This window comes from Sylvia atricapilla, chromosome 6, assembly GCF_009819655.1.
Source record: "Sylvia atricapilla isolate bSylAtr1 chromosome 6, bSylAtr1.pri, whole genome shotgun sequence".
NCBI lineage: Eukaryota > Metazoa > Chordata > Aves > Passeriformes > Sylviidae > Sylvia > Sylvia atricapilla.
In genome coordinates this window covers 56,216,318-56,233,669 of record NC_089145.1, presented here as the reverse complement: position 1 = coordinate 56,233,669, position 17,352 = coordinate 56,216,318, and the positions used below count along the sequence as shown (strand labels likewise).

General features: G+C 45.2%; 1 protein-coding gene across 1 annotated transcript; it reads right to left on the bottom strand.

Moving 5' to 3' along the window:
• Positions 1-8,394: 8,394 nt before the first annotated feature.
• Positions 8,395-15,385, bottom strand: ZDHHC22 (zinc finger DHHC-type palmitoyltransferase 22). Its single transcript, XM_066322001.1, has 2 exons — positions 14,596-15,385; positions 8,395-10,499 (listed from the first exon to the last, which is right to left on the bottom strand). Exons 1-2 carry the CDS (start codon positions 15,152-15,154, stop codon positions 10,234-10,236), a joined length of 825 nt encoding a protein of 274 aa, XP_066178098.1. The 5' UTR covers positions 15,155-15,385; the 3' UTR covers positions 8,395-10,233.
• Between the last annotated feature and the right edge of the window lie 1,967 nt (positions 15,386-17,352).

The window sequence follows — 17,352 nt, the reverse complement described above, 5'->3', positions numbered from 1 at the left end:
ATCTCTACTTCTATTGCCTATCCAGGGAAACTTTTATCAATATCTCAAGGTTGATAAGGATAGAGGAATGGATAGAGTGCTAGCTGGCTGTGTTGCAGACACTAAAAAAACCTTTTGTGGTGTGAACAGACATCTGTTGTGCCCCTCCATCATGTATTAATTTATGCCCATGCATGTAATTTTCCTTTCCAGCACGTAAACCTCTTCATGTAACTGTAATAATGCAACATATGAAATTTGGGTCAAAAGCTTGGAGACTTATCAGATGTCACATTATTCTATCTAGAAAGATTCAATATTTGAAATCAGAAAACTGCCCTCAATGCAGTCCTGGGAGTCATTGAGTACTGCAGTCTAACCTGGAAACCACATGAGTAAAATGAAGGGTGTGAGTAGTGCAGCTGCAGTTATGGGATTATGTCTATGCCAGAAGCTAAGAATTTGCTCAAATCAAATCTTTTCTCCTGGACTGAGATACAGTTCTCTGCTACCTGTAGGACTGAGTGTTTTCATAATTGTCTTCATCTAAGAAGCTTCTGGCCCTGCTTGCTTTCATGTGTTTACACAGTTTGCACAATTTTGTTGGAGAAGTGCTGGGATTTGTCAGAGCCTAAGGTAAAAAGGATCAGGACTTCTAAGTACTGACTTTTGAGACAGTGTCAATTTTTAAAATAATCTCAGATGGCTTCTAATCTATAGTAGTGCATTAATGAGTGGAATTTTTGTATGCCTTGAAGAATCTTATGGGGCACAGTCTTGCCATTTGTGCACCTATATAATCCAGATGATTGAGCCTTCCTCCCAAAATCCACGTTTGTTAGAAGAGTCAACATTTGGCTAGTTATCTGCAAAATCATTACTTTTTCTGATGCAGTGCTGGAGACTTCTGACCATCAGAGTAATGCTTCTTATGCCTCAGGGACTTCCTGTGGGGAGTGGAAATCTGTACAGGCTCTTAACACTTCAACTTAAATATGAACTTTAATTTTAAGCTTTTGCTGGAAATCTAAATTATGAATTGGATACATTTCCACTGGGGTTTCAGTAAGTAAATTTTATCAAAGAAGTATAAAAGGTCATTCTAGTTGATTCGTAAATAATGATAGCTGAATTAATGAAATGTCTGCTTTCTCGTCTTTGGTATTCTCCCACATACTGTAAAGGTCTCCCAATTCATCCATGTAAATCTCATCTATATGACCTGCTGTGTTTTATCACAAATGTTTCCATGTATTATTGGGAAGGAGAAGGGAAAGGAGCAAGAGTAAAGAGGAAAAAGAAAGACTGTCTTAAAATATGTCAGAATTCGTAGTGATCTTAAAGCTTTTATGACATCTCAGTTTTCATGTGTTTATGTAGCTGCTCTATTTGAGGGTCTTGACATCACCAGAAGTTCTTAGCTGGCAGCATTTTTCCAAACCATCTGAAAATTGTGTCATAGGAAGTTAACACACCCTGTTCATTTCAAGGTTAAAAAAAAATTCAGATTGAAATATAAGTATGTTTTCTTCAGTTTGCACACAGAGTGGTCATTCTGATGGTCCCTAAAAGTATAAACAAGGATAAAAAACATAAGCAGCTTAAGGGCATCTCTTAGTCCTATTGAAATTCTGAGAAATAGCACTGTAACTCATCATTGAACAAAAACTACTTTAGGAACATAATGTGATATTCTCTCAATCATTGCTGAAGCATTTACAAACAGAAGCCATGTGGGAATCAAGCTCTAATACCATGCTTATGAAGAGAAGACCTACACTCTGTTTCAGCACAAATCACCTATATATAACTTCATTTGCACAGCTATTTGTTTCATGTTACTTTTATTGAAAAATCTAGCACTGATACTAATAAATATTTCGAAGCCAGATGAGATAGGAGGATGTGAAACACAGAAAAGGATAGCTTGTCTTGGATTACACTTGAACAAATGTCTAGGTAAAAAGAGGAAGCTTCTCTGGTTTATTTTTCCCACTATGGCTATTTATTCTTCCAGCAACAGCGGGCACTTCCCTATTCACTGTTCTTTACCTTTTTCATTCAGTAGCTCCCTAGATTTGAAAATTTCAACTTCTCCAACCTAGGTTTATTCCAAAGGCTCTCAGTGGAAGGATTGCTGTTTGGAAGTACTTCTTGAAATGTTAATGTATTATTTCCTTTTCTTAAACTGAGCACTGTTTCTAGTTGATGCTTGTTTGTCCAGCGTGAATTATTTTTCTCACCCTCCAAAATTCATGGGGTGGTTGTCACATTTTCCTTACATCCACTTTAGTTGCAGTTTCCTGAGCTAGATAAATACAACGATTTTTAAATCTTACAAATCCATTTTTCAGCTTCTTAAACACTTACGTCTTTTCTTTGAACTCCATTTGCTTGACTAATAAAAGCAAAACTGAATATAATATTCCATTTCTTTCTGCATTACAGAACTATGGAAAAGGTTGATTGTAATTTTTTTTGCTTCAAGTCCATATGCAGTCTAAAATGCTGCCATCTTATTCTGCAGGCTCATCTCAGTTTGTCCTTCACTCAGGCATGCTCCTTCACTTATTTCACCCTTTTGCAGAAGATGCTAATAGCTGATTGGATGGCGTTGGACAAGTTTTGGCCAAATTAGTTCATGAGGAGTAGTTCATAGACAAATTCAAAAAGAGATAGTCAAGGGGAGAAATGTGATGTTGGCCTGCAGTCTGATGGAGCTGGGTCTGAGAGGAAGCTTCTGTCTTACAGGAAAGATGCTTATCTGAACTAGGGGGCTTCTAGTGCCCTATTAACAGCCTGGATAGTAACATTTTTCTGAGCTGATGGCACCTCTTGCAGCAGGCATTGGCTCTGCCCAGGCTGGTTGTGCCTCCAGCTGCGTTGATTATACAGTCAGATTTCTGACATGCCTGTCTATCCTGAAGCAATGGAATGATCTGAGATGATGGTGGGCTGAATCCATACACCTGGGAAACACTCCAGTTCTTGTAGACTCTTGGGTTTTAAGAGTTTGGTTTGAAATTTCACCTTTTCTCCTAGCATGAAATTATTATGTTTCTTGGAGCTTTGTTTCCAGAGCTATAGAAGAGATTTTAAGTGATGAACAGTACAGCTGATACCTAGGTAAAATTTTGTTGCCACGTTTTGCTTTCTTAGGCTTCTTTCAGTAGCTTCATATTCACAAATTAACCTATTTCCTTGGATGTTTAGTGACAATGGGAGCATAAAGGAAGACAGCCAGGTTTATTTTATATCTGTACTGTGGCTTGAAAAGGAAAAATTATTTCTCTTGAAAATAATAATCTCAGTCAAATTTTCTGTAGTGTAATAAACTGCTTGGTTAATCAAAGTTTTCTCAGACAAATCCATCCCACTGAGTGTTTCATGTGTTCCCTGGAGAAGAAAATCATAGTATCAATGGCTGCTACTGGGATGACCTATGTTGGTCTTCAGCACTGAGTAAACCACTCAATAAAGCACTGGATGTTTTGGGAGAACAACTAATGATAGCTTTAAATATCAAACTCAGTGGACATTGATAAAGAGCTGATACTTGAAAGCTGTCAGTAGGGGCACAGGCTCTCCAAGCCTTGAAGGGCTCAAAACATTGATCTTAGCATTGAGTTCCTGGGAAATCTTAATCAGTGAATCACTTTCTCTTTTAGGTAATACTATGTTGAAGTTTTTTCTCAAACCAACTTTCATATCATCTGTACTTAGTGGGACTGTCTGACTTTAGCAGTTCATGTTTAGACCCACAAAGGTTGCTCCTGCTGAACTGCTCAACAGTTTCCTCCTGGCAGTTATGAACCATTAGGAGTACCAGCTATTCTTTCTCCTTTTTTCCTGTCACTAACCATAAAGCTCATCTCTGGTCTCAAGCAGTTCTGGATGATAACATAATTCCTTGGTAACAGCCTCTTTGACAAGGTGCATTCAGCAGTTTCTTGTTAACTCTTAGAGACTTTGTGTGTGTCCACTGTGTTAAATCCATTGCCCAGTGAATATATAAGATCATTAAGGGTGTTGTGTTGAAAAACCAATCTATTGTATTTTCAGCAGTCTGATGATACAGAGGTTCAGGTCTTCATCTCTTCTTGTCCAACACAAGCAGCTAAAAGACTGAGATAATGAAAATCTTTCATGTTAGGTACAATAATTTTGAAATGACTGCTGCTAAAGACAGACTGAGCAAAAGAGCTGAAATGCAGGCCAGAGGCTGTGCATTCTCCTAAGCTCGTGGATATACAGTAAAATCAGTAGCAGACAAATGAAACTTTGGCACACAGAGCTTGCTGCTGCCCCTGCCTTGCCTCTTGTGAAGTAAACTGATCAACATGCTCCATTTATTTTTAATTGATAGCAACTCTGGAACAATTATTAAGGTGACTGATAACATGTTAATTGAAGCACTGTGCCAACAGTGTCTGATGCTGTATATTGAGTTTGCATGACCAGGTTTTGGTCATAGAGAGGCTACAGGGTGGCTTCTGTGAGAAACTACCAGAAGTTTCCTCCATGTCCAGCAGAGTCAATGCTCCAGGTGGCTGCAAGATGGATGTGCTGCTGACCAAGGCTGAGCCAAGCAGGAATTATAGTAACACCTCTGTGATAACACATTTGAGAAGAAAAAGAAGCTGTTGAGCAGATGTAATTGCAGCCAGAGAAGTGCAGGGTGAAAATACATGACATGAACAACTCTGCAGGGCACCAAGTGGAGCAGAGGGGGGAAGTGTTCCAGGTGCCAGAGCCGAGATTCCCCTGTGGCCCGTGGTGACAACCACGGTGAGGCAGCTGTCACCCTGCAGCCCAGAAAGGACTCACAGGGCTACAGAGATCCACCTGCAGCCTGTGGTGGAGAGCCACACCAGAGCAGGTGGATGCCTGAGATGAGGCTGTGAACCTGTGGGAGGCCTGTGCTGGGACAGGCTCCTAGCAGGGACCTGCAGAGAGGAACCCACACTGGAGCAGGTTTCCTGGTAGGACTTGAGACCCTGTGGGGACCCATGCTGTAGCAAGCTGTGCTTAAAGGACTATATCCCATAGAAGAGTGATCCATGTTGCAGCAGTTCATGGAGAACTGTTACCCATGGGATGGACTTCTGTTGGAGAAGTTTGTCTCCCATGAGAGGGACCCCACGCTGGAGCAGGGGAGAGACACATCTCCCTGGTTGGCAGCAGAAATAATGAGTGATAAACTGACCATAACCCCCATTCCCCATCTCCCTGCACTGCCCTGGGGGAGAGGAGGTAGATCTCAGAAATGAGGGGAGAGAGAGGTGGGGAAAAGGTGTTTTTAAGATTTATTTTACTTCTTATCATCCTGCTCTGATTTTGTAAGTAATAAATTCAGTTAATATCCCCAATTCAAATTTCTTTTACCCTAGATGGTATTTGGTGTGTGATCTCTCCCAGTCTTTATCTCAGGGCATGAACCTTTCCTTAGTTATATTTTCTCTCCTCTTCCAGATGTAGAGGGGAGTAGTAGAGGGGCATTGGTGGGTGCCTGGATCAACCCTTGAGAACTTCCAACTTTTATTTGTAAACATCTGGGCAGACTAGAAAAATCCGGCTCCAAAAACCTTAAGAGACATGGGACTGGAGCTCTGACATCACTTGCCAGTTAGATTCAGTAGGACAGCCAGTGCTAAAAGCTCTTTGGTATAATGAAGACAAGGCTGCTGCCAGGATGGCTCCATAAGGGGACTGAAGCACTCTTTGGTCCATGTTTGCTGACTTCTGGTGTAATCTCCAGGGATTCTTTATTCCCCTGACTTTCTGGAAAAGAGCTGGAAAATCAAAAAACCCACATGTGGACATGTCATTATTAAAGACCAGCTTGCTGTTTGTTAAGTTTTCTGACCTATTTCCATGGGTGTAAATATCCAGCAGGACACAGAGACTCCACATAGGCTTAAGTTTTCTTCTCCCTTCGTGTATTGGACAAGTAGGTCATCGCTTTACTCCAACTATGATAGTTTTGGATAGTGTTTAAATAACTCAAACAGAAATATATGGATTCTGCTGATGTTACATATGGTTTCTATCCATGAATCCCCTTTTTGAAACATAATTTGCTGCTCAAGAGAGGAAAAACCCTTTTGGCTCTGCTGGGGCTTTGAGGGTTTTTTGAGCAGAAAGTGATTAGCAATGAGTTTTCTTAACTTTCATTGTGTCCATTCAGCCAACAATCAATGAAGTTAACTTGAATTGTGTTGTCATACCTCATACTGCCTGATGGCTCTCATCATCCCTACGCACATCAAATCACTGCTGCTCCCACTGGAGCCACTTTCTCTGATTGCTCTTGACCTCAGCTTTTCTTTCAGTCCAGGACTGCTTGTCCTCCTCCTGCTATATCCTTACAGTTAATGAGCCTTCTCATTCATTCAGTCTGTCTCCTTGAAAGTATTTTTAGACTGTGATCATCTCCCTTGAGCTGGCTACTTCTTAAGACAAATGTGATTTCACCTCATCTTTTCTCCCATGTTCCCTTAGCCTTAAAATTTTACATTTTAACTCCATATCCTCTGAGGATATCTGATTGAGACCTTTTGGCATGCAGGCCTTCAGGGCCACCTGGTAGTGCAGTATGGACAGGAACACCATCTACTACTTACATTTTATGGGATTCTTATTGTACATAAGAACAGATTTCTGGTTTACTTCGGAGTTGCATCCTTTCATTTCCTCTATACTGCCATTTCAAAGGCATCTGAGACCTTGGAAGTGACACCATTTTTTTTCAAATGGTCACACTTAAAATAGACAAGCCACTAAGCAAACGTCTGTGGTTTCTGTGGAAGGTCTTTAGCAACAGGGAGCTTTTACTTCAGCCACTAGCATTACCAGAGGAGAAATCTGGTGGTCATCTGATTTTCCAAAGCCAGAGAAGCCTAAGTGCTTTATTTTTAAAGCCTTAGCAAGTGTTTAGACATTGTCACAAGAAATCATGTTCCAAAATATATTTGCTATTGCAGCTGCTATGCAATGAAATGCAAATAGTAAGTAATGACTCTTTAAGCACAGAGGATGAGAAGCTTTTATTATGTATCCTTAGAAAACGTTAGAGCCATCGAACAGATTTAGAATTTGCAACATTGCCATTGAGCTCAGCCTTCATTTACTAAATCATGTTTAAGAGCAAAGGTTCTGTTCACAGTTTTGAGCCCTGTCACATTTTCTTGCCAAGGATTTCTGTAAGTATAGAAAGGTACGACAAGGAAGGGATGTCAGGGCAGCTAACTAATTAAAAAAACCCTCTTAACTGCTCCTGCAGAACCACTGCCCCAAACAGGGAAGTCTGCACACTTGGGAATGAGCAGAGCAATAAGCCAATATACAGGGTCAGTCTAATATTACATTTTTATAGCTCTTTCCATCCCAGAGGATCATAACTGTAAAGGCTGTATCCATCTGAAAATCCCACCATGACTGCTGAAATCCAGGAGTTTGCTGCAAATGAGCCATTTAGCTGCATAAAATGGTGATGCAGCAATTTCCAGCCAGGAACACAGGTCTCTGACAGGAAGAATAGTTGTGCGTGACTGTGCTGCAGTGACTCAAACTGGGATCTGTCTGTGCTTCTGCAAGGACTGAAATTTTGTGTTAAGGGCAGACGGCTGTAACCCTGACACAGGGGCCAAGCATGATCCAGCCCTGATGTGAAGAGGCTTCATGGGCAACTAATGCACTGGCTGGATTCTGTCCTTGCAGAGTGGCCCTCTGAAACTCTGAATTGTTTTGCCCTTCTCAGTGTGCAGCCCTAAGGAGTTTTACAGCCTGTGCCAGCAGGTGCCAAGTGCCATGAGCTGCTCGAGACTGCAGTGTCCCTCAAAAGCCAAAAGCAGAGGGCAAAGATGTCAAACCATAATTTCTGCTGGTGGCTGAAATGTTGAAAGCCTGTTGTCTCTTAAGTCTACAAAAGTGGAGAAATTGGATCAGCAAGTCTGTGGAACAAGAATAACCCTTCCAAGGCAAAGTGTATGGCATGAGACTCTGGCTCTGGTTCCAGTGTCTAGGTGACTGTCTGCTCACCTTGACACCATTTGCCAGGAAGGAAAAAATTTTTGTTGAGATGCTGTCTGTGGGTGATGATAATAGCTTAATTTTCTTATAGGTTTGAGTTGACAAGCTCTGACTTTGGTAGTGTAATTTATAAATAGAAATTAGGATGGGCCTTCAAATTGGTTATTATAGGTGTTTTTAGATTGGTTATTACATTAAAGTAGGGAGGATGAAAGGACTTGTCAAAAATCACACGATGAATTATTGGCAAAGGCAATAAACAAATCCTAATTTCTTCCTTTGACAAATCTGTGTGTATGCTGTAACAAATGTACAGAGACAGCTAATGAGAGTAGCTGTCAAAAAGCACAATACAGCTGGAGTAAAAAATCAGAATGCCTTTTATTGTTCACTGTTAGAGAAAATACAGCATATTACACATGGAAACAATGGTGTGTTCATGTGAACACACACAATGTGGAAGGATGTTTATCCTCCATGTTTTAGTTATTCAGCTAAGGGTTTTTCCAGTATATTTTCAAGGTTACTCTGCTCATCACGACAGACTTCGGTTGTTATTGATTCAAATGTGTGTTCAAGTGCAAAGCAGTCAAAGAAGGTTACAAAGCCTGTAGGAATGAGTGACTCCATTCTGGCTTGGGAGAAACGCAAGGATAAAAGCAAGGTGCATTCCACTATCAGGAACGTACCAAGAGCCTTTCTGAGGAAGAAATTACATTTTTTGCAGCATACTCCCTGGCCTATTAAAGAGAAGCAGTGGATTCCTATCCAGCCCACATAAGCTGATGCAGTTTGCCAAAACACAGGCTTCTCATTGCAGCTGCTGGGGAATCCAGTGCTATGATCCTGGTAGAGATGTTATGATATCCTTTATTAAGGCATCTATAAGCATAGGATCTGAGCACTGATCTAATGGGCTGCTGCTGCAGCTAAAGACCAACTGACATGTGAAGTTGATTAATCCCTGTAGTAATTCTATTAACATCCTTAATGGAGTTATAACATGGATGATTTTTCCCCTCAGCAGCAATGTGAGAGGGAATTGCCCTGGAGAGCCTGTAACTAAAGTGTGGCAGGGATGTCTGAGAAAAGCATTCCTCTGTTTGTTTCAGTGCAAAATGAAGTGCCCTGATGGGCTCGAAAACCTCCCTGTCTTCTGGGATTTTGAACTCTTCACAGCACTAATGGTGCAGGTGTCCCCTGTGATGCATCAGGGCTCTGACACAGCAGCAATGCTCTTGGCACCCTCCCAGCTGCCTGCTGTGTGGTCACACTTCCTTCTGTCTCTCTCACAGGTATGCATAGCTTGTCTCATCACACAGCTTCTCAAACACAGCATTTTCATTCACCTTTGTGCTTTCCTCTCCTTGTCCCTCCATCTGACCATGATTTATCTGCTTGCTGCTCCCTCTCAGAAGGGCAGCTTTGCCTGGACTCTGTCACTGGACAAAGGATTGCTAAAAATAAGTAGCAGAGCTACAGTCTTGACCTATCATTGTATAGGGAATAGATCAAGAACAGAAATGAGAAATTCTCAATTTCTTTTTGTTTTCCTCCTGATTTTCTAGCCTGTGGAGAGAAGGTTTACCTGATGCATATTGCGGTTCTGTCATTAAGGGCTTGTCAGTGTTGTGAATCAAGAATCATATCTTGAGATGGAAGGGACACACAGGGATCATTGAAATCCAACTCTTTGCCCTGCTCAGGACAATCCCAAGAATCACACCATGTACCTGAGATCACTGTCCAAACTCTTCTGGAATGATGCTCTCATGTGGAGTTACCTCAAGTATGTAAGAGCCAAACAGGCATTCCACAAAACCTTCCCAAAGACTAGACACCATTTTTACAGTCTCCCACAGCAGCCCAGGCTCCTGCTGCAGTTTGTTAAGACTATATAGGGTGACTAATGGGGCTGGGGACTGGGGGATTCAGACAGGAAGCCACAGGAGGGTCTGACTAAGTTTTCTGCTAGTTCAAAGACTGTTGCCACATATGCAGAGCAGTGATGTGACTACTAAGCTGCAGTATCTCACCTACATGGTTTGTGATTTCCACATTTATATGCTAAATTTATTCTGTTTGATAGCCCATCCTTTCCTCCCACAGCGGCTGCAATCCCAAGAGATGGAGTAGCCCAGCTCTGTAGTGATCCAGGAGACAGTGGAAGAACAGGGAAGGTGCTGTGTGCGTGGGATGCACACACACACACACACGGGGATTTTATTTCTCTTTCTGCCTACGGTAGCTACTCTCCACGTTCTGCACAGGGATGAGAAGTCCTAGCAGCCACTTCTTGCCAAAGACTTCTTGCAGGTTCTCCCTCCAGGGCCGGGCTCTTACCACCACTCCTTTCCGCACCTGGTACCGTGTCTGCCCACGCAGGATCAGCAGCAGCTGGTGGCAGCAGAAGCCAGCACAGGCCAGTCCAATCCCAAGCCAGAGGTAGAGCATGAGGATGACAAACATCTCAGAGCTGAGGAGAGCTCCTGAAAACCAGGAGGGAGGGAGGACAATAAAAGAAAGAGCTTAGACACACATGCAGCGTAACACAGCCCCAGGAAGCAACAAACCACCTGTTCTCTCTGGGCACAAGTGGGGAGGTAGGAACAAGACAGGCTTGTTGCTCTAACTAAATTATTTCCTTCAGAGTGTCTGATGCAATGGATCTGCTGTGGAAATACTAAAATTATAATGGTCTCTTGTACACTTATCCTTTTGCTGTTAATGTGAGAATCTAGATTACAGGGACAAATTCAGCCAGAAGTAAAGCATATCTGTAAGTCTCCAGCACTGTTCTGAACAATGATTAATTCATTTAAGGATTTACCTGCTCATGGCAAGGAATTTAAGGTTTCTAGGATTTTGAAAAGACAAGTGGATCCTACAGTATGTAGATCCTTCTAGAAACCTTACTGTTTGTATTAACACAAGGCAGAAATATTTCAGATTTCTCTTTTTCTCCATCTCTACTGTATGTATGCATATATACATATATATATGTGCATATACATATATAAAAAATGTTAAAAAAGAAAAATAAATCAATAATGACTTTTCTTTCTTTGGGGCAAGGCAGTCTTCATGTGAATGCAAGAAAGAAAACTTTCTAAAATACAATCCAAAGGCCTTTCCAGCTGCTGCTAGAATACTCAAAATACTTTGAATATCTGAAGCTCCTAATTCAACTTGGGATTTTTAGTATATATTTGAATAAAAATACTTTGTAGACCCTTTCCTCTACAATGATTTTAGAACTCCTTCTGGAAAATATCAGTGTAACAGCAGGTATCACTGAGTGACCTTTCAGTGTATAAGCAGATCTAAACCCATTAATATAATATTCTCTGTGTGCCCATATGATGTTTATGCACGTATTTTGTGCATATTGGTATATTATTAAACACCCATATTTACGCACAGGCATATTTACACAAAGGAAATGAAATGTGTGTCAATACTGGTATAAATAGCTGAGATCTTTTCATTGGTTCCTATAGGGTTTAGAAATAAAAAAAAAGCTCTCACAAGCTTCTGCTCCTCTGGAAGACCACGGGACCTACAAGACCAACTGTGATAGAGCAGGGATTGCATGGACAGTAGAGGTGTGCTGCCTAAAAGAGGCACATGGGGCTTCAGGTTTTAAGTTCAACAGAAGGGTGACTGGATATGCCTCTCTCGCCTCCCTTATGCAGAAAGCTGGATTAGGTTTTCACCTGGTTCTGCAATCTGTGAATCCCATCTTTCCCACCTGGCAGTGCTGTAAGTGAAAGATTGGGGCAGGCTCCTCTGAGGATAATTTGTAAGGACACTGACTACAGCCTCAAGCTTTCGGAGACTGTCTTCACCTGAAAAAGGTGCAGGAATCATTCCATTTTCTTCCTAAATGCAATGTCATCTTTCCCTTCTTATTAGATCCCATTCAGCTCAGTGGGCTCTGTATGCAACACAGCAAGAGAAGAACAAGCCCCTTAGGATAATGACAAATCCTCATACCAATTCTGTCAGAATAACTTAATCTACCAGGTAGGAAGCCCAGAGTCAAATACTGGATTATCTGTCCCTCCTTTACTGGACCAGAGTGTGACAGATATTTTTTTCCTACAGCTAATGCTGAGGTGAGATACGGAGAGAGACTTTTTTTTTTTTTTTAACCCTTTGCAAGGCACCTATAAGCTTTATTTATCTGACTTGCTGAAATTCAACATTCAGGAGGTAATTACCCTTGTTTTCCCTTGAAAATATTAAGCATCTCTGAGCCATCCTTTACAGATACATGATTTTTTAACCTTTTCTTCAGGCTACCTACATAAACCATTTTCTATAATTTTTTTTATGTGGTCCAATATGAAGTGTTTATGATAGTGCTCTCCTTTTGCCCCTCATCCCCACAGTCTCTTTTAGTGTCAGATTCTTTTTTGCTCTAAGTGACCCAGTATGATCTCAAGCTTATATTATCCATGGCAGAAGAGCTGTATTGTAGGCTGTAGTTATCGACTTTGGGTTAGATTCTGAAATCCAGGCCTGAGTACAGTCTGGGTAGAATGAGCCAGCTGAAAACTTTCCCAGCATGAAAGCAGGGAACACTTAGTTGACATAAGACCAGCGGATTAACTCTTCATCCTCCTTTAGTACAGTTGGCATGATGGAGAAGAAGAAAGATAAAGTTTTTGCTATCACAGTCCTCTGTTTGGATCATACAACAACCTTTAAGTAATAGTTACATTAGCTGAAAAATACTGTGTGAGCAACCCTTCCAGGTAACTGTTCAAAACTGTGTTTTTCTTTCCTGAAATGGAGGTTAAATGTGCTGGTAGAAACTCAGTAGGCCCAAGCAATCAAGACACCACATACCTGTGTCTTGCTGTGTGAGGCAGCAGTTCTCTTCTCAGCAGAACTAGAGGTTTGGTGGGAGCTGCTGCCTCTCAAGGGTGTTCTGGCTCTGAGCTTTGCTCCCAGCCCCACTGTGTCCCACTCAAACACTGCCCACATGCTGTTTTGGCACCATAGTTGCTGCCACCAGAGCTGGGACACTTCGGTGTCTCTGCAAATATATGCCAGGACCCACCTCTGTGCAGATGAGCCCTCAGAGTCAGAGACCTAATTCCTTGATAATCTCCTCCCATATCCCTGCTCCCCCTCCCAGACTGCTGTGCTGAGCAGAGCTTAGGCACAGGGGAAAATCATTCCCGGTGTTTTTAATGCTAGTAAAGCTCATGCAACATTATTTACAAAATTTTTTTCTAGTTGGAAAAATGATTCTATTAAAATGTCATGGCAGGATTTCATGTTTATTGTCTTTCAGCGATTACCATGACAAATCTGCAAATTTGCCAAGTAGAGAGGTATTTGTTTGTTTTCAGATGGCAACCCAGTCTGGAATCCGAAAAGCAAGCTGGGGCCTCTCTGGCTCCTGTATTCCCAGAAGTGGAGTCTCCACACTCAGATCTTAATCAACACTTCTGGTGACAGTGCACAAGCCAAAACAGACTCCCTTCTTACTAAGCTCAGCTGAACCTGCCAAGATAAAATATATGGGATACCTATTTTAGTCTAGTAAAAGCTGATGTAAGTGCATGAAGCAGGAGCACAGGGGAGAGATGGCAATTTTCTGCAGTCGCTCTCAGGGCAGAGTAACAGTCCAGGCTGTCTGCATAATCCCTGAGGTCAAGATCTGTCTAACTCTTGGGTTTGGTCAGAGAAAGGGTTGAGGTTGGAGAGTTTGAGGGTGTGCTGAAAGGTGAAGAAGCACGGCTTCTTGCTCTGCAAGAGCAGAGGATGGGTTATGGGAGCAAAATCAGGAGAGGGAAGGAGAAAGGTTGTGGAGATTTACAGAAAGGCAGGGAAAGAGGGGAAAGGGAAAGAAGTAGAAAGAAGGATAAGGAATGGTAGCAAGGAGAAGGAGGTATTTGCTTTTGGTGTGGAGCTTTTGCAAAGAGCAGCACAGAGAATTTCTCCTAGTTCTCTGTGGACTTATGTCCCAGACTGGAGTCACAAGACAGGTAGCTAATCATGTCACATTAACTCCTCTCTCGTCTTCTGTTGCCTAAACCCCAATTCTCCTGTGCTGGAAGGATGAAAAGATCTCAGTAAGTTTGTACTGCCAGGAGGCAGGAGGTGGGTGACAGTGAGGGGAGTAGACCTGGGTAAGATATACCTGCTGGGATATGGGGAACCTCCAGATTTGTAGGGTACAAAAGCCCCCACCTCTACCTGTAGGACAGGCAAAAGACCCCCCATACCTGCAGTGAAATCCATCCCCTCTGTCTAATTACAACACATGTCCTGCACAAGAGAGAGCTCTATTCTGTCACCACCGAGTTGGTTATGGGGCATTTTCCAGAGCCTAATGCATTGGGAATATAGCTATGGGTGCAACCTGGAGTGGGTGCCAGCTTCTATTTCAGGTGAAGCAAAGTCTTTTGAAAAGGCTGGCTGTAGCCTCCAAAGGAGGCAAATTGCCCCTCTTGCCCATTTCCATACCACACCTCCACACAGATGGCTGTCCAAGGAAGATCAGGTCCCCCCATCCCAGGAGCCCTGGAGGAGGAACACGCTCCTCATCTCTGATCAAGGAGTCCTTACCTGAGAAGAACTGGCTGATGGAGTGAGGCAGAAGAGTGAGGAAGGCCAGCGGGTCCGCAAAGGACATGGAAAGTGTAGCAGAAATGTAAGCCATGCCTGCCACCAGGGAGTCAAGGCAAGCCAGGGAGGTGTAGAGGCAGAACATGATGAAGTTTCGCATGTTCCTGCTCCCGATGCAGTTCCCTGTGAAGAAACAGTGGTGGTCATGCCTCTGGGTGACTCTGGCACACAGTCTACAGAAGTGAGTGCTGGGCAAGGCTGAGCCAGGGGACCTGCTTCCATCCAGCCAGTCTGCCACTTCAGCTCCTTTGCCCAAGTTTAAGTCCTTGCCCAAGTCCTCGGGGGAGCTCTGGATCACAAGGACGTAGTTGCCCAGGGCATTAGCTGAGAGGAAGAGGAAGAGGGCCCCGTGCAGCAGAGCAGGCGAGAAAAGTGGGGTGGTGGAAGGGTCTCTGAACATGCTGGGGATGAAGACAAAGATCTGGAGGACGAAGGTCACTAGGGAGATGCACAAGAAGTAGGCTGGAGCGACAACATTGAGCAACCTGAGAACTAGCATTGCGGATTACGTTCCTGCGGGGGAAAGCAAGGAGAGAAGGAACATCACCGCTCCGGCTGCACACTTCATCCTTCCATTTCCTGCCGGGTCTCGGCCCCGCTGCCTTCGGGAAATGCCCTCCGGGGGCCGCTCTCCCTCGCCGCCGCCCCACGGCCCCGGCCGGGCCGAGGCAAAGGGACAGCCCGTGGGCAGCGACCGCTCCCCGGTTCCCGGAGGAGACACCCCGGCCCCGGCGCCAGCCTCCGGGGAACTCGCAGCGGCGGTGCCCCGGAGGGGCTGCAGCGGCTGGAAGGGGAGAGGCGGCTCCCGCGGTGTGCTGGCGATGTGAGCACTGCTCTGCTCGCCTAGCAGAGTCTCTCTGCCAGACAGGGTCAGTTTTGGTATTGCATGAGAGGAAAAAAGGTGGTGCTGGAGGAGGGGGGAGTGAATTGGAAAGGAGGGGTGGGAGGAGGAGAAGGGGAGGGGGGAGAGGTTGCTCTAATCCACTGCAATACGGATCAAATCCAATGCTCTAATTTATCCCTTAAAGCCACGGATCTACAGATTACCTCTATGATCGCTGCCCTGTTCTGCACGAAATTAGAAAATACACAAAACAGCTGGTCCAAGTGCCGTCCGGATGCAACCTGCGGCGCTCGGCTGCCGAGCCGGGGCAGCCCCGCAGCTGCAGCCCAGCTCCGGCCGGGCACGGCGCATCCCCGCCGGACGGGCGATCATCGCGGGGCACAGCCTGCATCGCCAGGGCACAGGATAGCGGCGGGCAGCCAGCCGGGTGGCGGTGCGGGTACCCCGGCGCCCCGAGCACAGCCGCGCCGGCAGCCTCAAGGTCTCCCCAGAGCCGGTGTCGGCGGAGCCCCGGCGGCCCCGGAGCCGCCTCGGCCCCGCGGCGCTGCGGGCTGCCCGCTGCCACCTTGCAGTCCCCTTGTCCCCAGGCGCGGCGGGTGCCGCCCGGTACCGGCGTGTCTGGAGCCGGCGGAGCCGCCGCCACGGCCGGCCATGCCGAGATCCAGCCCCGAGCCTGCCCTGTCACCCTCTCCCTCTCCCTTTCCCTCCTCTTCTCCCTTCCTGTCCCTCTTCTCTCTGCCCCCTGCCCCGTGTCTGTCTCTCCCCGTGGAATGCCCCGTGTGTCTCCCTGTCCGTGTCCTGGTCCCTGGGCTATTCAGCCTCACACTTCTCCCTCCCTCTCCGTGTGTCCCTCTCCCGTCTCGCTCTGGTCCCGGCCCGTCTCCACCGTAGCTGTCCCTTCAGCACCACCAGCGCTTGCTGCAGGTCCTTCCACCTCCCGCCGAGCACAGCCCGGCCCAGGAAAAGAGGAAGGTGTTCTTGGGCCTCCGAGGTCCTGACAACCCCCCCGGGGAGAGCAGAAGGGTGGGCAGAGGCGTTCTGCTGCTCCAGCCCGCAGAACACCCTTTCTCCCCGCGGTGTGGGTGAGGGAGGCAAGGTGAGTTTCCTGTGTGTCCTCATGCCTCCCCAAAGCTGCCCCTACTGGAACCAGCATTGGAAGCAAGGCGAAATGTGTGTGTGAGCGGGGGATGGTTCTGCAGGGTCAAAGCCTCCCTTAACACAAGCAGGAAAAGCTTTGATCTGGGCACGTGGGACCTGGGCAGCGGCCGCAGCTTGGCGCTGGTAGAAGTTTTGCAGACGTGTTTGCTCTCTGACAGCTACACACCCTCAATCCCCTCTGCCCACCCACGCTCTTCTTGTACTGTCTACACAGGCTCTGTGCACAGCCTCTCCTTCTCCTACACACCTACGTGCTGCACCCTCGCAGCTCTGATGAATAGCATCCCTGTCTCCCTCCACAGAGGAACCACCCGTGACAGGGGAAGGGAAGAGGGCTATTGTGTCCCTGGAGACAGCCAAACCCTGCACTGGTGAAAAGTCAAAGAAAAAGGCATTTTGCATCATTTTAGGTCATAGGTTTACTGGCCAGCGCCTCAGCACAGACTCTGCAACTCCACAAGGGACTCTCCCTTTGCCTGAAGGCTCAGAGCAAAATGAAAGTGTGTTTCATGCCTCAGTCTCTAGGGAGAGAGGAGTGGAGGAGAGAGCGGCTGTGCTTGCCTCGGCACGTGCACTGGCATGGAAGGTGATGACAGCAACGAAGCGTTCAAGGGTTCTTTTTTAGAAATAACTTTTCTCCCAGATAACCTTCGTGGTTCAACATTTCTGAGAAAAGTGGTGGCAATAACACAAGC

What these genes read in the sequence shown, in the direction of transcription:
- ZDHHC22 (XM_066322001.1), bottom strand. Translation starts at nt 15,154, where the DNA reads ATGCTAGTTCTCAGGTTGCTCAATGTTGTCGCTCCAGCCTACTTCTTG. An exon ending in CATCAGCCAGTTCTTCTCAG is followed by an intron (nt 10,500 to 14,595) that starts GTAAGGACTCCT and finishes CCTGGTTTTCAG; the next exon opens with GAGCTCTCCTCAGCTCTGAG.